Consider the following 26,117-nt stretch of genomic DNA (forward strand, 5'->3'; position numbering starts at 1 on the left):
AGGTCATCACTTGAGCAATAATATATTAGCAGTGATTTTCCATGTTCTGAAACAAATTCCTATTCTATAACTGAATGGTGCATAAGGAATAAATAATAGATACAAGGTGTCTCTTTATGTCTTTGAGAGTGTTAGGCTGGAAAAGCACAGCAGGTCAGGCAGCATCGGAGGAGCAGGAGATTCAACGTTTCAGGCAAATGCCCTTCATCATGAATGAAGGCTGAGAGCCAAGGGGTGGTGAGATAATTGGGAGAGGAGTGGGGGTTGGAAGAAAGGTGGCTGAGAGTGTGATCGGTAGATAGAGTTGGGAATAATGGTGATACGTCGGAGAGGAGGGTCGAGCGGATAGTTGGGAAGGAAGATGAACTGGTAGGACACCTTATGAGGCGGTGTTAAGTTGGAAGGTTGGAACTGGGATAAAGTGGGGTGGGGGGGGGGGGGGGGGGAGGGGAAATAAGGAAACTTGTGAATTCCACATTTATGCCATGGGGTTGGAGGGTCCCGAGGCGGAAGATAAGACGTTCTTCCTCCAGGCATCAACCTCCAGGTTAGGGAATGATGATGGAGGCGGACCAGATCCTGCATGCCCTTGGCGGAGTGGGAGGGGATTCGAAGTGTTTAGCCACGCGAGGTGGGGTTGGTTGGTGCAGGTGTTCTGGAGATGTTCCCTAAAGCGGTCTGCGAGAAGGTGTCTGTTCTCCCCAACGTAAAGGAGACAGCATCAGGAGCAACAGATACAATAAATAACGTGTGGAAGTATAGGTAAAACTTTGATGGATGTGGAAGGCTCATTTGGGGGTCTTGGACGAAGGTGAGGGAGGTGGTGTGGGCACAGGTTTTGCAATTCCTGCAGGGCAGGGGAAGATGCCAGGAGGGGAGGGTGGGTTGTTAGAAGGTGTGGACCTGACGAGGGAGTTGTGGAGGGAATGGTCTTTACGGAAAGTAGATAGGGGTGGGGAGGGAAATCTGGACTACACCTCCTCCCACCTTGCCTCCTGTAAAAATGCAATCCCTTATTCCCAATTCCTCCATCTCCGCTGCATCTGCTCCCATGAGGACCAATTCCACCAGATAACCACGTGCGAGGGGAAATTGTGGGCTTTAAAGGGGGTGGCTGATGACACCCTCCAGCACATCTCATCCACTTCCCGCACCTGTCTTTGAACCCCACCCAACCAACCACACAAGACCGAGGCCCGCCCACCAGTCCTCACCTTCCACACCACCAACCTCCATTTACATTGCATCATCCTCTGCCATTTCCAAAGATATATTTCCCTCCCCTATTTGCTTTCCATAAAGATCATTCTCTCCACAACCCCCTCGTCAGGTCCACACACCAACCCATCCTCTCCTCCTGGCACCTTCCCCTACCAGCGCAGGAAAAACTGTGCCTACACCTCTGTCCTAGGCCCCAAAGGAGCCTTCCACATCCAAAGGTTTGATCACGTACCACATTATTAACTAAATAAGAGACCATAGGGATAGTATACTAAAGTGAAGTATACTATCTTGCAAAGTATAGGTAAAACTTTGATGGATGTGGAAGGCTCATTTGGGGGTCTCTTGCATGGAGCACAAAAAGCGAGCATTCAGGTTCAGCAAGTAATTGGGAAAGTGAAGTGAATGCTGCCCTTTATTTCAAGAGAATAGAATACAAAAATATTTTACTAAAGCTTCACAAAGGTACACAAAGAATTAGTTCGACCATACCTAAAAAGAACTGCAAAGAGTTTTAGTCCCCTGGTCTAAACAAATACAGGAATGGAGGATATCCAGAGAAGCTAAATTTCAGTTATTTCAGGCAGAGGGATTTTTTTTTAAGAAAGCAAAGACAGGTCAAGTGCATTATGCTTGTACTCATTGGATTTTAGAAGATGATACCTTATTGAAACAAGTTGTTGCAGAAGTTGTTTTCCTCTTGTGGGAGAGAAAAGGAACAAAAAAGGACCTATCCTCTAAATAAGGGTTGCCTATTTAAGGCTGATTTGGTGGGCAGGCGGGTGGCGGGGCGGGTAGTAGTACATCTCAGATGGTAGTGAATCTGTGGAATTCTTTACTGCAGAAGGCTGTTGTTGAGGCTGGGCTGTTAAGTATGTTCAAGACAGATAGACGGTTGTTTTTTTTTAATAAACATCAGCAGGGTAATTAAGGAAAATGGAAAAGGCAGGGAAGGGGAGTTTAGGAATACTGGATCAGCCATCATCTCATTTAGTCTGCTCCATCACTGAACAAATTAGCCCACTTCTGCTTCAATACCTCAAAATCGTGTGGCATCAAACAGCATGTTAATACTTTCAGCTACAACTGAGATTTTACTGAACCTTTGAGATGGTTAGGTAGTAGAGACGTAAGGGTCAATTTCTCGGGCCCTTGAAATGTCACCACTGATCACTGGACATCACTATAACTTTATTAGTTTTTATTTTTCTTATAACTTTGCACAATGACTCAACAAATATGAAAACTAACCATCTGTGCACACAAATCATTTACTGAAAGGTGAAATTTACCAAAACTGGAAAAATACAACTTGAATTATTGCCTTTACATTAATCACAATGTACAGTTGCATCACTGCTTTAATTCCCAATATATTCTAATACCTTTTACAGCAAGATAATTAATTACACCCACATTTCATTGTAAATTGCTGCATTACAAGGCTTTTAACATTAATTTGATCAGAGGGAATGCCTATTTCCACAGAACTGGAAGCAGAATTACACACATAAACTGCATGTGAAAATGTTATTTGAAGAAACCATTGAAAGTTCCAGATGTGTAGATTGTCTTTCATTTGCTGCAGATTACAGCTCCAGATGCTCATTTTTTTTGTAAAAGCTCTAACATCCCAGGCACTGCTAAGTAGAGACCAGGCAGATTTCCACTGCCCTGCTTTCTTTGAATAATTTTGATGCGTTATTTGAGAGTATTCGAACTTTATTTTTGGGATGAAATGCTGTTTGGAAGTGCTAAGAATAAAATTCAAAATAAATTTACAAAACAAACTAAATGCCTTTGCTTTTCCTCCGTCAGAATGAATCATTCTGTGGTTTGAAGCTAGATAAGTAAACTACTGCATCTGACAAACTGAACTGTCCGACTTCTCCAATGAAGTTTAATAAAAAACAATGCCAACTACTTTCTAATTTTCACGGTACTAAACTGTGCAATAATTGTATCTTAAAGTTGGCTCACTAGGAACTAGCTTGCTTTGATCTATATTTGCCAGCTCAAAATGGTCATAAATCAGAACAAATGCAAAAAGCTAGAAATCTCAAATATTGATAACCCCAATAGATTTACCACCACCTAAATTAGGTTTTATTAGATAATTTATTTAACTGGGACTAGTCTTAGTGTATTGCTATGGCCTTAATCATAGAAGACAAATAATTATGACAGTAAACCTAAGCTTAGTGCAGGAAAATGAGATTTCAAAGAAAGATTGAATACATTCTAAAATGCACTAAACATTAGTACTATATTAGTGCACTATTAAGTATTGAATATTTCCAAACGAAACTAAGGTGCACTTTCCTCAATCCAGGAAATGTGCTGGGGTAGAGCTTTCTTATATTCTTGCTTTTCCTACAGACTACTGCTTCACATTTACACATTTCACCCAATCTCCTCCAGCATATTACCAATCCTAACCACACTATGGGCAACATAAATGATAATTTACAAAAAAAAAGTCAGTGGAATATGAAATAAGGTACAAAGCCAAACAATCCATTATTAGCCAGGGTCATCAGTTGCACCCCCATGAGAACAGAAAACTTTAATTATCCATGCTGAATGCTTTAAATGACACCTAACTAAATAGTAATGCAATTAATATTAAACTTTGTATGCTTTTCTGACAACAGCTAATCAGTGAACTCACATTAGACAAACTGATAATGCAAATTAGACAATCTAAACTCCTGGAAGGTAACTTGAGCCAGTTAGTTAATGAAATATCCTATAATAGGTGATCCAGCAAAAGTCCAGCAAATAGACAAACTAGGTCACTGATATCCCACAATGCTATGTTCCAATCACACTTCAAAGCAGAATTGATTTAAGAAAAAAAGGTCAACATTTTGGGCTAATGATTGGAGACATGCTCTTGGCAGCTGCAAGTCAATGATGGAGACCAAAAATGTAGAAAAGCCCAACAGAAGCATCACCTCACCCAACGTTGAACTGGTAACACTGCCAGGTTCCCTGAATCATATAAAGGTTCTGAATATTTCAAACTCCCTCCCTGAACCCATCTTTCTGGATTTTAAATTTCACATGAACATTTTCCTCAATTATAAACTTAGTTCCAATACATTCTTCCTCATTGAGACAATTCTTTTTCAATTTCACTGATTCAGTTGCTTGCCCAGATTAATCTGTATGTAACTTTCTACATAACTATTTTAAGTAGGAAAGCAAAAATAAAATTAATGTTAAACACATTTCCGACCAACTATACTTCTCAAAGCGACTTAGGTTCATACACTGCAATCTGAATATTGAACAGTACCCAAAGAGAGCATTCTGAATTCCCCCCCTTTGTACAAAAACTCCCGGGAAAAGAGAGTTTCACCATCCAAAAAAAAAAATGCAGTTTTTCACAAACTCATGTACGAAAATCACAAGTGGGCTTTCCCCTGCAATGACAGCCATGAGTTTAGCTCGCTGATTTCATAAGGATGAAAATGCTGGCTTCTAATTGCAAACCCTCCAAAGGATCGACATTCAGAAAATTTTTAGTTTAAGTTAGAAAGCAGTTACTCTGAGTTTCACCATCCAAATCAGAGGTATCAAAATATGGGCAGTTCTAGGACAGAAAGTCAAATCAAGAGCTTTATGCCCAGTTATGCAAAAGCTTGTTTAACCCATCCACCAGAGCCTTCAGCATAGGTAGGACAAAATATTTCTGCCTTTGTTACAAGGTTTACATTTGGTGTTGCAAGGATTGCTTCAGCTCTTTCCTACACTAATGAAAACCCTAAAAAGTTAACAAAAACTTCTAACTAAAGTTTGCAAGTATATCATCAGTGTCCATCAGCACCAGTGCTGGTGATGCTATTAAGATTTGAGAGGGTATTGTTGCAAACCCCCTCCCCATGCTGCTGTGCTCTGGCAAAGTCATGAGAGTTTCTTCACATATCAAGAATCATTTTAAACTTGACACTACTTCATGCCAAAACAGGATTACTTCTGAATGTTTTGGATTCAGTTGATGAAAATCCAAAGATAAGGCTAAAGCTTTAATGATTACAATAGTGCAGGTAGCTATTTTTAATATATACACTACAGCAATGTAGACATGGACACCTTAATGCGTATTGGCCATTGACTTACATTGAAAAAATAAAGCAAGGTGGTCACACCTGTTTCTGCAATAGTTTAAACATGAACTTGACCTGTTAGTTGCAGGAAACGAAGGGTGTACAATACCAGTTATGGCAGAGACACAATACTGACATTTGTTTTCACAAGTAGTAAGCAGATTTCACACTTCTAGAAAGACATTCCAAATAAACTAGACCTATCAAACTTTGTTGGAATGGTGAGCCAATGACTGTACATCAAATACACCAAAACAGTTAAGATGTTAAATGTAGAAAAGGAATGTGAGAAAACCAAAAAAACAAAACAAAACAGCTATAAATACTGGGCAAACTGGGCTTTGTTTGTTGTATTCTCAGAAATAACTGGCTTTAGTCTTCTAGAGAACGGAATGCTGTTTGCATGTCTTCGAAGAGTTGCAAGTAGTCTGCTTTGATTTTTGCCTCTCCATCCTTCACTGGGTCCTGGAAGGAAGACAGTCAGATCAATGTAATTGCAACAAGCAAGGTCAGACTCCTAAATTGCCACCATCTTTGATTCCCCTCAGTGAATCTTTGACATGTTAAATTTTCATACTGGTACATCTAAATAAAATTTATTACCAGTCATTCATTCTTGTTTCTCTTGCTTTTATCTGGTAATTACAATTACCACAATTCATTGCTTTTCATCTTTACCTGGGATTAGTTGAGCAATCAAATTGACTTCTGCTAATAACATGATATTTCAAAGTGCAGCATGATTTTCATCCCCTCAAAATTAGTGCCCATGTAATAGTCGACCCTATAAATGGAACCTTGAAAAATAGTCTAAAAATTCGACTGCTGCATGAATATATACAGTATGCTAATTTTGATTTATGGATTTTTCTAGGATTACATCGCAAAAATACAGAAGAATCCTTTGCATCTCTGGGATACAGAAGCTTAAAAGAAAAAAAAAAGTTAGGTGGTCTTCAACCAAGCTCAAGAGGGAACAGGCCCAAATTAAAACACTGATTCAAATTTCACAAGGAAGCTGGACAGCTTGTGTGGCATCTGGTAAAATATCAGGAGTGAAGGGTGTTGAAGGCAAGAGGTGGCATAATGTTATTCAAATTACAGAGTCTTTTACTTTGTACTTAATTGTGCAATGTGTAACTTGCACATTTGGAGATGCTTTGAAAACTAGAAACGGAAAGTGTCCTACATTCTTCACATCCCCTAAAAATTACCAATCTGTCCAAGAAATACCACATTTTTCGGTTATTGCAACTCCTCTTAATCAGTTTCAAAAGGTGGTAATTGCTGGTCACAGGCCTCTAGTCTGAAAAACTGGAGAGGCAACTTTTTAGAAATGTATTAAATAATGCAGGGAATGGATAGAGTTAATGGTAGTTGGCTTTTCCCTTGGATGGGGGACTTTAAAAATCTGCCCACTCATCTTGAAGGTGAGAGGAGATAGAGTTAACACACACAAGGGGCAAATACCTTTTTTGTGAAGAGGGTGGTTCGTGTGGTATAAACCTCCTGAAGAAATGGTAGATGTAGGTACAATTACAACATTTAAAGACAGTTGGATAAGTGCATGAATAGGAAAGGAAGAGGCCAAGAGCAGGCAGGTGGAATTAGTTTAGTTTGGGATTATATTTGGCATGGACTGAATTGGACCAAAGGATCTGTTTCCCTGCTGTGTGACACTGTGCAAACTCCAGTCACACTTTCCATGTCTGTGTGGGCTCCTCCAAATACTCCGGTTTCCTCTCAGTACAATGATGTGCAGATTAGCCTGGGTAAATGAGATTACAGGGATAGGGCAGGCAGCTGGGCCTGGTTAGGATACTCATCAGGGGTTTGGTTAGACTTGATGGGCTGAATGGCCTCTTTCTGAACTATAAGGATTCTATGAGTGAGGCTAGCTTTTAATTCCTTTCCGTCATATATTCAGCAGTGACCAGCAGAGAGCATTCATTGAGATAGAAAGACCGAGCATCTTGCTTATTCTAAACCATTACCTTGAACTTCATGGAACTCAGCTTGTACAATATCTCGCCCATGTGCTCACGGATAATCGACCATGTAATCTTGTTATCACTTTGAGCAGTTGACTCGACAGCATGCCGAGCCATATCGTAGAAGCCAATCATATTTGATAGCATACCGACAGTTTTGTAGAATGGGCAAAATCTAAGGGTGAGGAAGAACAGGATAGTTTTGTCAGAATACAACAGAAAACACATTACTTCAAACTTATTCTGGATTATGCTTTGCAAACTATCAAATAAAGTTCAGCAAGTTTACCATATCTACAAGCATCATTGCAGAGTGCAAGAACTCCCAAGTTTCTCACCAGCACCAGCCATCTCCTCTGACACACTTCCATTAAATTCATCCACTCAAGAAACATTAAAAGGATGAGGAAATCATGCAATTCTTTACTGTGCATAACTCAAGGCTTTAAACTCTAACCTTCCACTACCCTCAAATCGACATACCTACTCACCACAGTTACTTGAACCCTTTCCCCCACAACAGTCTAAAACAGCCCAAAACAAACTGAATACACAACCACATTCTTAGACACACTCATGCAAACTCTTGTGCATTGGCATAAACCTGTTCCCTACTTTTAAAACTATTCAGATCCCCCTCAAAATAAATCCTCAAATATTCCATTATCTGTACACATTCTCCAGGGAACTAACCTGAAAGAGAGCACTAGGAAGAGGTTATACACTTAATCAGACTGTCTTAATATGATGAACGTGACACCTTTACACTCCACAATTGCTAACTTTCCATTCCCCTCCTCTCAACTACATCAAATCAATGCCTAAAATATTTGCCTCTGCCAGCAGAAGAGACTAACTGGTGACCTGAGCATGTCCACACTGCAAACACTTACTCTCAGGTTCTCAAAATGCAATTCATTTCCACACGTCACTAAGGAGAATTCATTAGGGTACTAAAAACAAAAACTGAGGAATGTGGAAATCTGAAACAAAAACAAAAACTGAAGAAACTCATCAGGTCTGGCAACATCTGTGAAGAAAAAGCTGAATTAGTGTTTCAGGTCCAATGACCCTTCCTCACTGCTAAAGTGTCACTGAGCTCAAAAAGTTAGCTCGGTGTACTTTCCACTGAAGTTGCTAGACCTGCTCAGTTTCTCCAGTAATTTTGGCTTTTGTTTCATAGTATACTATTGTTTTTCATAATCTTTATGAGGCTACAGTGACAGAATATATTAGTGATATATATTAAAGTTCCTACAGATTCTAATCATTAGCACAGTAGGACTCAGGAGAGGAGGACAAATACTGCCCCAAACTCAATTCATCACCAACACTCCCTTAATACAGAATACACAGCATACAAACAGACCATTCAGCTCAGTCAATGCTAATGTTTAAGATCGGCACAAGTCTTCTACTTCATATCACCTTGTCAACATATCCTTCCATTCCTTTCTCCTTGTTTGTCCAGCTTTCAGTTAAATGAATCTTTTCTATTTATCTCAGACCATCCCTATGGTAGGGAGTTCTAAATTTTTACCACTCTGGGTAAAGAACTGAAATCACATTTCATGGGATATGAAGCTTTTTCAGAATTCCCTATTTGATACCTTGATGAATATTTAAAAAAAAAATGTTAGTGGTCTCTACTTTGCTCTATCCTACAAATGGAACCAGTATGTATCCAACCAAATATTTTCATAACTGCATAGCAGAGAGTTGTTGTAAGTATCAAGTAGAATAGAGAGTGTGCTTAGTGGGAGAGGAAAAGCATGGGAGAGCATTCACCTGTCGTAGGGTGTATATCCATTCTGTTGCAGGAAATCATCCTTAATCAATTTTGCAACCTCCAAAGTTATTTTGTCACTCTCTGCCAGGGATGCCTGTACAAAAATTTAAGATACTTCAAATGAGTAACCAAACCAAATATTCTGCCGTCACTCTTCCATTAACAGTCCCAGATTTTACTTTCAATATTATCTGTATAGTGAAGCCATACCAAAGAACCTTGCAACCCACATATCAAAAGCTGCATTCAATGATAGTACAACAAAAGGCACAATACATATCCATACCCAGTTAGTGTCTGCATTAACAAATACAGAGATAGAACTCAGACAGGTGAGGTTTATAGGTTTTCTAAAGTGGTGTTGTTTGAGGAAAAAAACATTGACCAGGATGCCATAGAACTTTGTGCTTTTGCTGTTATGCCATGAAACCTTGTGTCCATCTGAATGAGCAGCCAGGGCCTTAGCTTAATGCTCTTGGAATGACAAACTGTTTGCTTAAATTCTGTGTTCAAGAGCTGGATTGGGGTAGAGCTGCAAGGCTAACCCAAAGATGCTGTGCCAAATTAAGTCTGGACAAACTTGTACTGTTTTTTAAATCTCAGCAAAGCTGCAAACTTGAAAAACAACTGCACAATGAGGGGAAAAATATACAGCAACAGGTTAATACAGTCAACCTCAAATCAGTACTTTTACCATAATAAAAATGTACAAAGTAAGATTTTCCAAAAAACTTCACAGGAGTGCTGGATAAAATGAAGCAAATACAGATCCATTAGGCTAGGTGACTGAAAGGGATATTTTAAGAAGCATTTTAAAGTAGACAGAGTGTCAGACTAAAGGAGAGAGTTCTAGAGATTAGGGCCTAAGTAGCTGCAGCCTGTTGCATGAACTAGTTTGTGCATCTAAAATCAATAGGAAGTGGTGTTTGAAAACATTTAAGAATGAAGTAGGTGGCTATACTTCTGGTGTCTGTTCCAGTCTGATTTTGCAGATGAAAAGGATTTGAGCAACGTGAGGTTTTCCACTAAATGCGGCATACAAAAATTAAAAGCAGCATACTCACTTTTCCAACAAGCTGGACAATTTCTGCTAGGTCCTCTTCTTCCTGCAGGATCTCTTTAGCTTTGGTCCTCAATGGCACAAATTCAGGGAAGTGCTTATCATAGTATTCATCCAGAGCACGTGTGTACTTACTGTAACTGATCAACCAGTTGACTGAAGGAAAGTGCTTGCGCTGTGCCAACTTCTTATCCAACCCCCAAAACACCTTGGTTAAACAGAGAAGATAGTTTGTGATCAAAATGTTTCATTTCCTTTTAAAAAAAGGATGCTGACAACTCTCCTCTCAAAGTCTTAACTTGCACTGCCTCATCTTTAACTTTCTTCAGTAATGCAGTCACCTTTGCCCAAGCTCTTCATTTCTGTGAAGTGTGGTTTAGGGGTGGGTGTCTGGAGAAATAAGGTGCAAGTTAGGGAAGGTGGGAAGAACAGAGTGAATGGGAGCAGGCAAGATCATGAAAGAGGCTGAGGGAGGGAGTAACAATGTGAAAACAGAACGGGAGTAAATGAGAGAAAGCAGCCAATACTTTTCTCCTGACTGCATCGCATTGCCATCTGGTGGCGAGGACGTAGATAAACTGGAAGGATAGATTGCAGTTCTTCCATGAACTGGACTACTCGCGTACTCTTACTGTTAGACTTCTAAGTAAGAGTCCCATCAGCATGGACTCTATAGTGGGACTTGAGCAACCTTTGGCTCAAAGAAGAGTGAGTGAGTCATGACAGAAGATAACATCTATAAACAGGAGAAGAAACAAACACTGTAGATGCTGTACAGTGAAATAAAAACAAAATGGAGAAAGTCAGTAGGTCTGGTAGCATCTGTGGAGAGAGAAACACAGGGTATGTTTTGAGTCTGATAAGACTCTTGAGTTAGAGTTCTAAAGAATAGTCATGTTGGACTCAAAACATTAGCTCTGTTTCTCTTACCAGGGAAGTAACAGTACAACAGAATCAATCTCCGATCTTCCAATTTCCCTAATTCAGGACTTTATAGAATTTAACCTGAGGGTCACCATGCCTCAGGCAAGGAGTGCAGTTGACAAGGTGGGATCTACATGGTAACCTCAGCTGATGGAGGAACTGAAGCTGTATAGTTAGCATCATGTTACATCAAGCCAGCTGTCCAGCCAACGGAGCTAAATCACTTCCTATTCCAGATAAGGGAGATCCGACAGAACCAATATTTCACTGAAAATGACAACTTTCATACTTCATAGGATGCAGACATTGCTGACTACACCAAGATTACTCATCCCTAGTTGACCAAAGGGCAATTAAGAGTAAAGCACACAGCTAAAAGGCATGTAGGCCAGTAAGGATGGCAATTTCCTCCCTAAAAGGATGGGTTTTTAAGACAATTGATAGAGTTACATGGTCATTATTACTTTACTTTCCTTAATTCCACATTTGTACCGAATTCAAATTGCTCCATCTGCTATGGTGAATTTCAAACCCATGTTGCCAGAGCCTGGGCGCTGGATTACTAGATCAATGACATTAAACTGAAATTTGGAGAGGTGATGAGTAGAGGTAAAGTCCTGATTTAAAAAAAATCAAAGGGCATGAGAACAAGAGTCCAGATCCCATCCTGCAAATTCTCCTTGTCTAGGCACGTTATTGGAAAAACAGCTCGGGAAAAAAAAAAGGTCCCACCTGGACCAAACACACCGTCTGTAAATGGCTGAGGTGACTTGAAACTATTTGCATTAGGGTGCCTAGTAGACGCTGGCCTTGCTACATGTTGGCAGTTGCAACTCATTTCTGAGCTTGGCCAGTTATTTTCATTTGCCCCCTTCTCTTTGGGCTATGCGCACTGCTTCAATAGTCAAAGTTATTCTGGTACATACCATTTTTATTACTCATTCACATGTAGAAATGGACCAAAGTGAAATGGATAAACAAGAATTTAAAAAGAGATTGTTTCTCCACTGTACCTGGTTTAAGTTGCTGAATAACTCAGGATGCCATTAAGTGGTAAGATTACAATGAAGCAATTGTGAAGAAGGATTTCAGTGGTGCTTACACATGATATTCAAATAGTTGCTTAGTTGCATACAACTTCAGTATTGCAGAAAAGCATTTTATTGATTATTTTTAAACCTGATAAGATGACAAAATCTTTTTTCAGCATTACTCAAATTTGGTATTCTTATTTGGCAGGTTGTAATTAGTGGAGTGCCCCAGCTATGAACACTGACTTCAGCTATTTAAATGTCTTCAAGGCAGAGATTGATAAATTCTTAATCTCAAGGAATTAAAGCGATATGGGAAGAGTTCGGTAAGTGGTGTTGAAATGCCTATCAGCCATGATTGAATGGCGGAGTGGACTCAATGGACTCAACGACCTTACTTCCACTCCTATTTATGGGTTTATGGTCTTATTTACTTAAGTCACTAACATAGGTGGTAAAGTGAAAGGGGGTAACGTTGCTAAGTTTATTAATGATATAAAGCTAGCTAAATGTAAGGTGAGAACACAAAGGTTGCACGGAGATACAAACTGGTCAATAAAAGTGATTAACAAGAAAGCAGATAGTGTATAATATGGAAAACAGTGAGGTTATTACTCTTAAGCATAAGAATAGAAAAGCAGTTTTTCTTTTCAAAAAGCATAACTTGAGTGTGTTGATGTTCAGAGTGACTTGGCGTGTTTGCACCAGGAGCAATGATAGCATGCAGGTACAGCACATAATTTGGAAGGCAAGTTGTATGTTAGACTTTAGTACAAAGGAATCTTACTGGGATTGGTGAGAATACACTAGAGATAGTTAATTGTCCATATTTAAAAGGGAGATAATATATTTGCATTAGAAATGTGCAACGTTCACTAGACCGATTGTAGGGGTTGAGGGTTGCTGTATCACAAAGTACTGAGCAAATTGGACTCAGGTTTAGATGAATGAGCATGATCTCATTCATACATTCAAATGTTGAAGGGGTGCAATATGTACATGGACAATCTGCTTACCCTGGGGAAGCTTAAAAAAAAAGGAGGGACATCCTCAGATAATGGATTGGTCATCTAGGACAATGATAAAATATTTCACACAAAGGGCTGTGAATCTTTGAAATTCTCGGACTTGAGGTTATGAATTCTCCATTTTTAAACCTATATTTACAGCTGAGACAGACAAATTTGTAGTCTCTCAGAGAAATAAAGGGATATGGGAGCAGCTAGGAAAGTGGGATTGAAGCTCAAGACCAGGCACGATTGTATTGCATAGTAGGGTAGGCTCAAAAAGCTGTAAAATTTACCCCAGTTCTTATCACAAGTTCCTGAATAATTCCAGTCAAATAGCAGAGTGCACAAATCAGCAACTTCAAAGCACCAAAACACTGAGTCAAGAATGGTTAGTTTGTATGTGTGGGGATAGGCCTCAGAAAATGTTTTATACAGGACAAGATATGGAAATACAGGAATGCTAATATATAATACACCTACTTAAGTGATCTACCAGATGTCATAAAAATATGATTGACTGCATCAGTTAGAAACTTGCAAAACCTTCCATCCTTGGTAAAATTCAAGATGATCGATTGCATACATTGAATCATCCTCATTGCAACCGAATGTGTCCCAATGCATGTTAAAGCAGATAAAAGCAGATCATTCTAATTTGTTTACTGTTGCCAACAGGAATAGTACAAATGAAAAGCCTGAACAAGCGCGTTTGTTTCAGTTTACCTGTACGATACCAAGAGTCGCTGATGTCACAGGATCAGAGAAATCACCACCAGGGGGAGAAACTCTGCACCAAAGGAGGAGAATTAGTTCATTTCATTAACGTCATTAACAGATTAAAGATCCTCATTAGCATATTAAGACTGTGATTAAAGCAATTTAGATACAGAGACCAAGATCACTTCAAGATTTGCTTTGGGGTTTGTCATATGGATTTCTAAGACTTGGTGTTTAAAAATTGTCCACAACTGTCTGCACAATGAACCAAAAATTATAATTAGTGACTTAAGCTTGACAGAGCTCAGTAAACAACATGCATTACTTGACTAATTTCATTTAATTAATATCTGCAATTACATGAAAAGACAAGCATGACAAGGTATACTTCATTTTTTTTAATGCAATGGATAAATAAGCCACCAGCAGCTTCCCACTGAGATTAACCCCCTTGCACACAGGGCTGATGCTTCTATTTTCTGATCAAATACTTACGCTCCAACAATGCTGACACTACCCTCACGCTCAGGGTTTCCCAGGCACTTCACCCGACCTGCACGCTCATAAAATGAGGCCAAACGGGCACCCAGGTAAGCTGGATAACCACTGTCTGGAAAAACAGATCAAGTTAGTTTCTATTATATTCTTGATTAGTTGTATTAAGTATTGGGATAATATTAGTCTCCTGAAAGTACAGGTCTAAGTAAAAGTAATTGCAACGTTTTCAGAAAATTGGAATCCCAGCCAATTGTTTTGGATCTGCCAGAGATATCCTCAGAACAGGAGGTGAATGGCATTTCAGTAAACAGTCCCACTATTACTTTCAGCCCCAAATGCACATTACTGAAACAATGTAAACTAGGATGCAGTAATGGCGATTAATGTATCTTCCATACACTATCTTTGCAGAAGGCATCTGGGTGCATCTTTTTGCAAGAGGCAAGTTGCATTAATTATTTAAAACTAAGCCTCAACTTATCTCTGCTCAGGTGTTGTCTGCCTTTAAAAATCAGAAGGCTTGTTTTATATTAGCTACTAGTTACCAAGTTTGCCAACACTGTTGGCCAACACAGTTACACTTAATTACCATAAAAAGAAAACCCTCAACAGAAACAGAAGAAACGGATGCCAATAAATGCAAAGAAGCGTGATCAAAATTTGCCCCAATCACCAACTCATTTCTAAAATGCAGAATAATATTTTAACAGCAACATTGTTCACAAAATACCTACCAGCAGGCATTTCTGCTAAACGTCCAGAGATTTCTCTTAGTGCCTCAGCCCATCGGGATGTGGAATCTGCCATCATACTAACATGGTAACCCATATCTCTGAAGTATTCAGAAAGGGTAATGCCTTTAAAATGTGCCAAACAGGAAGAAACAAATAAAAGTTGACATTTTTTCAGTATAAATTGAGAAGCCTGCATTATTTTATTGCATCATAAGAGAGTGCAGTAAACAAAATGATCAGTTATGCGCTTGGCAGGGGTGAAGTAACAGAAAGGTTGAGCACAGCGCCCGTTCACTGCTGGAGATGTTGCTTCCAAAGAGCAGCAAGCAAATGAGGATAAGCAAAGGACAAGGATGAATCTTTTGAATACTCCCAAAACAACATTTCAGGGTTTGGAAAGAGAAGCTTTTGGCTGTGACTTGAATGGCGACAAGCTAAGATCATTACAAGAAACTGGACAATGGAACTCAATTGATGAACTGTGATGAACTGTGGAAGGCTGCAAAGATGGTAGTACCTGGTTATTTCAGTGTAAGTTGAGAGACACTTGGTTTAATAATGTCAAAGGGGTAGAAACAGATTGAAGAAATTCAAACAGAACTGAGAGAACAACTCTCAGATCTGGGAAACGACACATCCAAAACATGGGAGACACAAGTGATGTTGGAGACAGGCCAGTACATAGCTTTAAATGAATCAAGAATTGGCTGTTCAAGGACGGGATGATAACAGTTTTAAAACAAAAGGATGCAAGGTGCCCTAAATCATTTAAATGAAATGTCAGAAAGGTTAGTTAGGTAATTGGGAGTAATCAACTACACATTTGGCTTGAAAAACCAAGTTTAAAGATCAGGTTATTAATTGTAGAACTATCTTTTGATATCTCTTTGCTACACTGACAAGGAAATGTAGGATTATCTTCAAGCAAGATCCATTTACAAGCCAATATGAACATTAATCTTTCTCCACTAGTAAAAGCTATTAGAACCAAATCACAAGTCAATGCAGCAAATTAAAATAATTAAATATTACACCTGTGTAGATGGAGGCTTCCCTGGCAGCGACTGGCATGTTCGAGGTATTAGCCACCAAAGATGTTCTCTTCATAATGCTTTCCACTTTTCCATCAACTTCCATTGTCAGCTAGAAGGGACAAGAAAAATAGGGTACAATAGCATCCAGAATGATCTAAATTTGTTCAGAGAAGGCCAATTGGCTCAAATTATTCAATATCTACAACCATGAACCTACAATGCGGTGTTTAAAAGTGTATCAGTAAAATACGCATCCTCACTAATTAGAACCCTGATGTCTTCACCCAACAGGGGAAGGTTAAATAATAGGAGCTGAACAGAAGACCAAATACATCAATAGGCAATAATCATGATGAAAAATTACAAATGCTAAGATATCAGACAAAAGACACCATTGTCTGAAGTAGGAACCATCTCACAGCAAGAGAAGGTTCTATTGAATGATGATTTTTTGTATTTGTACTCTACAACAAACATGGTAAAATAGTGAAAATCTGCACATGTTGCCACAATCCAGCACTATTTTGAATAATTTAAGAACATATAGCTTTAAAACAGATACTTGTGTACACTTGCTCATCTCTGGGCTAAAGGTTGGAGAAAAGGAGTTCGGGTCAGGCATTGTCAAGGGGGTAGTCAATTTCAGTAGACTAAATGAGAGTTTCTGCACTTTAGCGAGTGATGCCCACTTAATTGCTGAGGAATCCAAGTTGGATGTTAAGAAAATATTGCAGAATATTCTCAAGTTAAAATTGGAAGCTATGTTTGCAAATAAAAGTATTTCCTTATGGAAAAGGACTTGAAACTAACCTCTGGGAAATCTCTCAGTACTTCAGACATTTCATTGCCACGTTCCCCACATCCAACATAGATGATCACATCACTATTAGAGTACTTTGAGAGTGACTGAGAAATCACTGTCTTTCCACACCCAAAGGCACCTGGGATTGCTGTGGTTCCACCTTGTACGCAACTTAAACACAAGAACAGGATAAAGAAATACAATGAACCCATGATAAGCCGACTCTCCTGTCAACATAAAAATGCAAAGTATTCCTTCCATTAGTCTCCGTGTCAAGTACATTATACAGAAATGGATGAGTGTTGTACAGGGGCTATTCATTCTGAGAAGGAGGTCTCTTCACACATGGTTGAAAAAGATTGTCAAACTATAAAAAGTACCTTAAACACAAGCCAGATATCCCTGCAAGGTAGCTTGTACTAAAATGTCACTATGTAAACAACCCTATTCCCCATACAGACTTGTTTAAACTTCATACAAGGGTTGAAGAGACAGTGATCATAACTGGAGAGTATTCTTAAAGGAGAGGAAGCAAAAGTGGGTGAGGAGATGAGAGAAAAATAGCTGTGAGATTAAGTGACTTAAGTATAGGCATCAGTTAATTATTCTACACAAGTCAAGTCTGTGCTTGCAATTTCATGCATCACTGGGGCCCACATCAATTCTCAGAACGGTCACATTGCATGGGGCTCTGGGTCAGAATCAGGAAATTTCACAGTTCAAAACACGACATTTGGTACCCAGTTGAAACAGTTTTTGGCTCTCTTTAGTATAATTTCAGTCTGTGTCCAGAAAGGTATATTGGCATGGAATTGTTGAACACAGGGACAGGTCAGGCTATCCTGTCTGTGCTGGCCACTTGCAAGAGCAACTCAGCTAGATCAGTTGTGGTCTATCATAACACGTTTGCTTGGTATTCTGCTTTGAATCATTAATTCTACGATCCCACATACCTTTTTAAGCATTTTGTCAACCTGTCTTTTTGCACACATCTTACAGGAGACCAAACAGTAGCTGACCTCAACTTCAGATTGTATCTGGTAGGAATTTAATTGCTGTCTTTTACATCAGTCTGTTGCATAGTTGTGAAAAGGCACTGCAAGTGGGAATTTTGATAAGTCTGTGTTTGAACCAAAGTGCATTTAGTTGAAGATAGACTCACGGGAAAAGTGCATCCAGCACACGCTGTCCTGTCAGCAGAGGGTGACTTGCTGGGAGCTTCTCAGTAACTGGCCTTACCTGACGTACAGGCCATACTTGAACCATGGTAAACTTCTCCTTAATGCCTTCAAATTCAAGTTCCAGAACAACATCCTTTATAGAAACGAGAAAATAAGAGCAAGAAGCCATTATTGCCATCTTCATAAAAGACTGCTATTTGAACAGCTTTGTTGCCATCTAAATGCACTTGGAGATGTTAAATTCATTTACTAAGACATATTCACAATCTTAAAACATTCACTTTCTTCACCACAGCTGCTCAGTGACTGCTGTGCATAACCATGTTGCCTGTAATTTTTACTGTTGCCTCATGTATGCATGGCAGTAACTTCAGGAACTGAATCTCCATTGGCATATCAATTGGTGTACATGGAACCTCTGAGCAGCTGCATAGCTTAGGAGGAACGCTAGCTTATATCATTTACATGATGCATTTCAGTAATTCCCCATGGTTCATTTGATAGCAGTTCATAAACGTGCAACCTTTACCACCTAGAAGGACAAGGGCAGCAGGTTACCTTCTAAGATTACACACCATCCTTATTTGCAACTACATCATTCCTTCAAAGTCACTGAGTCAGAATCCTATAATTGTTTCCCTGAATGGCTTGGTGAGAGAGGCTTCACTTGATGAACTACAGTGCTTCCAAAAAGATAGCTCATCACCATGATTTTAAGGACAGTTAGGGATGAACAATAAATGCTGCTTTTGCGAGCAATGCCAACATACTTTGACTAATATGCCTGATATTTGTTCGAGGTTAATATAGGATAGGGGAACAGATCTGGGTGGGTTATTCTTCAGAGGGTCAGCAAGGACTTGTTGGGCCAAGGGCTCATTTCTAAAAAAAAAACAAAGGAAAAAAAGACAACCAATTTGTTTAAGGTTTTGGACTCTGGCATGACTCAAATGTTAAAATTTTCTCCAGATCCAAGCTCTTCCTTAGTTCAAACATTGCCTGCCTGACAGTCAAAGTTCTTGTGCACCTCACTGCACACTTGAGCCCCATCAGTCCCCTTAGCAAGGAGGTTTTGACCTAGATTTTCATACCCTTCCAGTTCGCTCTTCCTTCAAAATCTTTTAGTCATTATCCTGTTGACTCATACTTATGATTAACGACTTTTTTCAATTAGACAAACATTCTTTAAATTCTTTTTGGAGATGTGGGTATTTCTGACAAGGTAACCTTTGCTGCCCATCTCCAGTTGTACATTGACATAAGTGCAGTGAACAAATGCGATAATAATCATCCTGTATTGCGAAACAGAATTATAGAGTCAGAGATGTACAGCATGGAAACAGACCCTTTGGTCCAACCCGTCCATGCCGACCAGATATCCCAACCCAATCTAGTCCCACCTGCCAGCACCCGGCCCATATCCCTCCAAACCCTTTCTATTCATATACCCATCCAGATGCCTCTTAAATGTTGCAATTATACCAGCCTCCGCCACACTCTCTGGCAGCTCATTCCATACACGTACCACCCTCTGCGTGAAAAAGTTGCCCTTTAGGTCTCTTTTATATCTTTCCCCTCTCACCCTAAACTTATGCCCTCTAGTTCTGGACTTGCCGACCCCAGGGAAAAGACTTGTTTTACTTATCCTATCCATGCCCCTCAATTTTGTAAACATCTATAAGGTCACCCCTTTGCCTCCGACGCTCCAGGGAAAACAGGCCCAGCCTTTAGCCTCGCCCTGTAGCTCAGATCCTCCAACCTTGGCACCATCCTTGTAAAATCTTTTCTGAACCCTTTCAAATTTCACAACATCTTTCCGATAGGAAGGAGACCAGAATTGCACCCAATATTCCAACAGTGGCCTAACCAATGTCCTGTACAGCCGCAACATGATCTCCTAACTCCTGTACTCCATACTCTGACCAATAAAGGAAAGCATACCAAACGCCTTCTTCACTATCCTATCTGCGACTCCACTTTCATCAAGGAGCTATGAACCTGCACTCCAAGGTCTCTTTGTTCAGCAACACTCCCTAGGACCTTAGCAGGACTTATACACTTAATGGTAAGATTTGCTTTCCCAAAATGCAGCACCTTGCATTTTTGTGAATTAAATTCCATCTGCCACTTCTCAGCCCATTGGCCCATCTGGTCCAGATCCTATTGTAATCTGAGGTAACCCTCTTCGCTGTCAACTACACCTCCAATTTTGGTGTCATATGCAAACTTACTAAGTGTACCTCTTATGCTCGCATCCAAATCATTTAGGTAAATGACAAAAGGTAGAAGGCCCAGCACCGATCCTTGTGGTACTCCACTGGTCACTGGCCTCCAGTCTGAAAAACACCCCTCGACCATCACCCTGTGTCTTCTATCGCCGAGCAAGTTCTTTATCCAAATGGCTAGTTCTCCCTGTATTCCATGAGATCCAACCTTGCTAACCAGTCTCCCATGAGGAACCTTGTCGAACGCCTTACTGAAGTCCATATAGATCACATCTACTGCTCTGCCCACAATCCTCTTTGTTACTTCTTCAATAAACTCAATCAAGTTTGAGAGACATGATTTCCCACGCACAAAGCTATGTTGACTATCCCTAATCAGTCCTTGCCTTTCCAAATACATGTACATGTTCCTCAGGATTCCCTCCAACAACTTGCCCACCACTGAGGTCAGGCTCACCGGTCTATAGTTCCCTGGCTTGTCTTTACCACCCTTCTTAAACAGTGGCACCACGTTTGCCAACCTCCAGTCTTCCAGCACCTCATCTGTGATGTGCAATCAATAAATCTAGGAACACATTTGGTTCAGATTTATGGCATACTTACAGAAACATCGTAGCATCCTGGTGGGGCAACATACGTAACAGTTCCCCTACTTTTAGGTGGAAGCATGATCTTGTGCTTAATAAGAGAATTTTCAAAGACGAATCCATATATATCTCCACCAGTGATGTGACTACCAACCTAAAAACAAAATTAGAGCTCAAAGGATAACCAAATTACCTATGGAATAAGTTAATATAAATTCTAGCTCCCAATAATGAGCTCTCAATAGAAGTCATAGATACTAGTTCTTATTGTCATGGTAAGAAGTCATTAACTATAAACAGTTGAGCCAATATGATTGAAGTCAACAGTCTTAAAAACTTTTGTCAAATCCAATATTTCTTTTAGTTACTGAGAAAGGTATTAAGTGGTTATACTACTGGTATTAGAATAACAGTTTTGAATGAGTTACAAAATACAGTTAAGAAAAATATATTTAGTAAGAGGCAACCTCTGAGAAAATAGATTGGAATTAAATTCCTTTAATGAAAAGGTCTTACTCGCATATTCTTGGAAGGAGTAAATTCCCACTTCAAATCTCTACTTAGTGCATTCACGTTGACACCACGAGGGATGTAAATACTCTGTGTTAGATCATTGATATCCTTCAGAGGTCGCTGGATCCCATCAAAGATGGCTCCCATGATGCCAGGGCCCAGCTCCACAGAAAGTGGCTTCCCTGTACGAAGCACTGGATCTCCAACAGATACACCAGCTATTGGGTGAGTGCTTAGAAAAAACACTGCTAACAACACTTCTGATAAAACAGTTCAGTTTCAATCAAATTCCAAGAATCTTTAAAGGACTATGAACCTGCACTAATTTTTCAAGCCCACACACGAGTACAACTACTTGAACAAGTTATGAAGGAGAGCTGTCACCCCTGAAATAATTTTACAGATTATGTGGCCAACTTCAGTCAGGAGGATACATTTATCTGACCCAGGGTTATTCTGCCTCTAAGTGGTTAGATGGTTGTAATAGAGGAAGGGAATAAAGGAAGTCTCTGGTCATGAAGTGTGGGGACAGGACTAATGAATCAGCCAGTTTTTCTTTCCCTCATTAGTCAATTTCATAACTTTAGAAGAGGAAGGGAACAAGGAGCATGAGACAAAATAACAGGCAACTAAAGGCTTCGAAAATGGTTTCCTTGCCAATGTGATTAATAATGATATATGATGCCACTCTGGAAAGTTACAGGAAAAGCATGTAGTTTCTTTCCTCAAATGGACTAGTCAGGTTGAGTTTGAGCAGATGGACATGAACTGCGGACAAAGTCTTGAGGACCACTTGGTCTTTTTTTAATCACTAGCTCAAGTGTTCAACGCTAGTGTAACTTGTCCTTCAATTACATAATTTCCTTCAAGGTTTATTATATCTAGTCAGCTAAAATAAAAGCAAAATACTCCGATGTTGAAACTGTAAATTAAAAACAAGGCACTGGAGAAATTCACCAGGTCTGTGCAGAGATTAAAAACAACTAGTTAATGTATTGATTCCATTACAGCACTACTTCAGAACGGTCTAGTCAACTGCACACTCAATGGGCATTGAAAACACAGATTTCCTCAGTTCTCAAAAAAAAACTGTTACACAGAGTACCTTCCTCAAATTCATACGGTCAATCGATGCAGAAAGGATACAGGTTTCTTCATAGACTTGTATTGTTGCCATATCGCCCTCCAAGCGGATAATCTCACCAACCAACTCAGAGTGACCTACACGAACCAGCTCGTACATTGCTGCTCCAGCCATATTGGAAGCAGTGACAACTGGAAGACAGAACAAAGAAATAATAAGTTAATGCATCCTTCATAGCAAGTAACCTTAACAGAACTTTGTAATTGTACAAAACATTGCCCATTTAAATCTCGTAGATAGGGAACACAATTTGCAACAGATTCGCAAAGCATTAAACAAATTTTGATCCTAGCCTTTGAAATTAGGAGGAAGAACCTGATGAGTTGAGAGACATAAAAGGGTACTTTACACACAGTCACTAGACCTTCTATTTTAATATACACTAAATAAAAGTCACGGTCCACAATAAAACTATGATTTCCACACATTAGCAATATTTTATGACATATCTTTTGCTGATACAAAGCAGCATATAGTTTACACATTCCTTTACATCAACCCAGCTGTCTTGTGATTTGGAATTGAATGAAATACTCACCAGGACCAGAGACACCATGGACATATCCAACCATTGTCTCATGGTCCTCATCTCGTATCTTGGGAAGTTTGCTGAAATCCATCTTGATCTGAAATGATTTCATAGTAGATCAGATATTTAGTAGAGAAATATTAAAATTGACAATTGAAGGTATGGTTATCATAAAACTTCCAGATTTATCACTTGGTCAAATTTAAAATTTCCCCCAATGCTGTGGTGGGATTTTAAGTTGCACTCTTTACAGATAGCCTGGTTCTCTGGTTTATGAGCCCAGTGATATTATCAATGCACAGCCCCTCACTAATTTATAACTGACCACAGAAGTAGAGACTTAAGTAAATTCAGCAATCCAGACATACCTTGCCTATGAAATTCTTGGCAGTGAGGCAAGTCTTCCATGAGTCCCCAGCCCTATCCCAAACCCAAGGCTGCAAGTCAGTTTCATATATTTGGGGGGGGGGATATAGAGGAGGCCACATCGGGTACAGAGGATGCAATAGATGATGTGTGTGGAGGTGCAGGTGAATCTGTGGCGGATATGGAAGTTTCCTTTGGGGCCTTGGAGGGACCGACTCCCACAGCTACCTGGACTATACCTCCTCCCACCCTGCCCCTGTAAAAACGCCATCCCACTCTCCCAATTCTTTCGACTCCGCCGCATCTGCTCCCAATAGGACCAGTTCCAAAAACGTACAACCCAGATGGCCTCCTTCTTAGAGGACCGCAATTTTCCCCCCCGACGTGGTCGACGATGCCCTCAACCGCATCTCTTCCACTTCCCGCTCCTCCGCCCTTGAGCCCCCCCTCTCCAACCGCCACCAGGACAGAACCCCACTGGTCCTCATCTACCACCCCACCAATCTCCATGCCCAGCACATCATCCGCCGCCATTTCCGCCACCTCCAAACGGACCCCACCACCAAGGATATATTTCCCTCCCCTCACCTATCAGCATTCCGTAAAGACCACTCCCTCCGTGACTCCGTCATCAGATCCACACCCTCCACCAACCCAACCTCCACTCCCGGCACCTTCCCTTGCAACCGCAAGAGGTGCAAGACTTGCGCCCACACCTCCCCCCTCACCTCTCTCCAAGGTCCCAAAGGAAACTTCCATATCCGCCATAGATTCACCTGCACCTCCACACACATCATCTATTGCATCCTCTGTACCCGATATGGCCTCCTCTATATTGGGGAGACAGGCCGGCTACTTGCGGAGCGTTTCAGAGAACACCTCTGGGACACCCGGACCAACCAACCCAACCACCCTGTAGCTCAACATTTCAATTCCCCCTCCCACTCCACCAAGGATATGCAGGTCTTTGGACTCCTCCATCGCCAGACCACAACAACACGACGGTTGGAGGAAGAGCGCCTCATCTTCCGCCTAGGAACCCTCCAACCACAAGGGATGAACTCGGATTTCACCAGTTTCCTCATTTCCCCTCCCCCCACCTTGTCTCAGTCAAATCCATCGAATTCAGCACCGCCTTCCTAACCTGCAATCTTCTTCCTGACCTCTCCGCCCCCACCCCAGTCTGACCTATCACCCTCACCTTGACCTCTTTCCACCTATCACATTTCCGATGCCAAGTCCCTCCTCCCTACCTTTTATCTTAGCCTGCTGGACAAACCTTCCTCATTCCTGAAGAAGGGCTTATGCCCGAAACGTCGATTCTCCTGTTCCCTAGATGCTGCCTGACCTGCTGCGCTTTTCCAGCAACACATTTTCAGCAGGGATTTTACTGTGTCATTTTATAGGAATTCCAGAGGCTATAAACCTGCCTATTTCCTCTGTCAGATTAGTGTTGATTAAACTAGAAAAACCAACTCCTGGTCGCACTTCTGCAGACTCTGGTCAGTGTGTGCAAATATGTCTGGATCATTGCATTTACTTAAGTAACTAGTCTTTGTGCAAAGGTATGGGGAAAGGCAAAAAAATGATACTAAATCATTATGCTCATTTAAACAGCAAATGCAAACAAGATGGACAAATCACTTCCTTCCATACTGTAATTTTTGTGCTTAAATTTGAGGCAGAGTTGGAATCAACATGACTTATGGAAAGATAGATCATTATGCCTCAACAGTATGGGGAGGGGAAAGACTACCATAGGATGGAAGTTACTGTGTTATTTAAAAGCTAACAAACCCAGAACTGGATACTAAATTTAAACAATTCCAGATTTCACATCTGATCCTAAAACAAACCAATTTCTAGCTTTTTCTTGTTTTCAGCATTCAATTAGGAGGCAGGTATGAAGAAAATAACTTCTCTTGCAGCTGCTGGTCAAGTCAGTCAACATCTTGGTGCAGATATGATATCTGGAAGTCACTTTGTAAAATGTTGTGGTGAAACCAATCTGCGTTGGGTGCACACTTTCTAGAATCTAGAACCAGATGGGCTTATTGGCTCATCTGATCAGAACCAGTTTCACCCTTCCTAATCTAAATGGTCAACACCAAGTGCAACAACCCCACAGCTATCCAGGACAGAAATTGCCAAGGGGAATAAATCAGAAATTGAACCTGGGATCTAACTCATTAAAACAAAAAGTGCAAAAAATTCAAAACTGACTTTACCTTATTTTCAGGGATCAGCTATTCACAACCTCCACCAGGTGGATCAGTGAAGGTTGAACCATCAAATTTAAATAGAATTCATTCCGTACTACATTCAGTTCTTGGACATTGTACAATGACAGAATTTGGTGCAAACCAGAGATAGACAGAAATCCTACTCCAATCTGTATAGGAAACTGAGGCACATTGGAGTTCCTGTTAGTCTGTCAAAACTAATGTATTGTCACAGCAGTATTTGTGAAATAAGGTACTACAGAGTTTCTGCAAAAGGTTAATTATAAGAACATTAGCTTTTATGCATACTGTTGTATCCAGCACCATCATGTTCTGAACATCAGGGTCTCCATCTCCTTGGAATACTGCTAACTTTAGTTTCTAATTATGAATGTCATCAAATTAAATGTTCCTTATTAGATGGACA

The 26,117-nt window shown here is 40.2% G+C and overlaps 1 protein-coding gene across 1 annotated transcript in view; it reads right to left on the reverse strand.

Annotated features, from left to right (window-relative positions):
• Positions 1-2,407: 2,407 nt before the first annotated feature.
• Positions 2,408-26,117, reverse strand: part of atp6v1ab (ATPase H+ transporting V1 subunit Ab) — a 33,772-nt gene continuing 10,062 nt past the window's right edge. Inside the window, exons 2-15 of the mRNA XM_043691254.2 lie at positions 23,112-23,199; positions 22,576-22,704; positions 21,433-21,647; positions 20,933-21,070; positions 18,086-18,237; positions 16,932-17,094; positions 16,122-16,230; positions 15,088-15,210; positions 14,351-14,465; positions 13,862-13,925; positions 10,178-10,381; positions 9,113-9,207; positions 7,328-7,499; positions 2,408-5,798 (exon numbers count right to left, since the gene is read on the reverse strand). Of these exons, the coding sequence (XP_043547189.2) occupies positions 5,706-5,798; positions 7,328-7,499; positions 9,113-9,207; positions 10,178-10,381; positions 13,862-13,925; positions 14,351-14,465; positions 15,088-15,210; positions 16,122-16,230; positions 16,932-17,094; positions 18,086-18,237; positions 20,933-21,070; positions 21,433-21,647; positions 22,576-22,704; positions 23,112-23,193 (1,854 nt within the window). The 5' untranslated portion in view covers positions 23,194-23,199 and the 3' untranslated portion in view covers positions 2,408-5,705. The remainder of the gene's footprint in view (positions 5,799-7,327; positions 7,500-9,112; positions 9,208-10,177; positions 10,382-13,861; positions 13,926-14,350; positions 14,466-15,087; positions 15,211-16,121; positions 16,231-16,931; positions 17,095-18,085; positions 18,238-20,932; positions 21,071-21,432; positions 21,648-22,575; positions 22,705-23,111; positions 23,200-26,117) is intronic.

Source organism: Chiloscyllium plagiosum, unplaced genomic scaffold (assembly GCF_037043375.1).
Source record: "Chiloscyllium plagiosum isolate Xiang-an unplaced genomic scaffold, Cpla_swu_hap1 HiC_scaffold_6, whole genome shotgun sequence".
NCBI lineage: Eukaryota > Metazoa > Chordata > Chondrichthyes > Orectolobiformes > Hemiscylliidae > Chiloscyllium > Chiloscyllium plagiosum.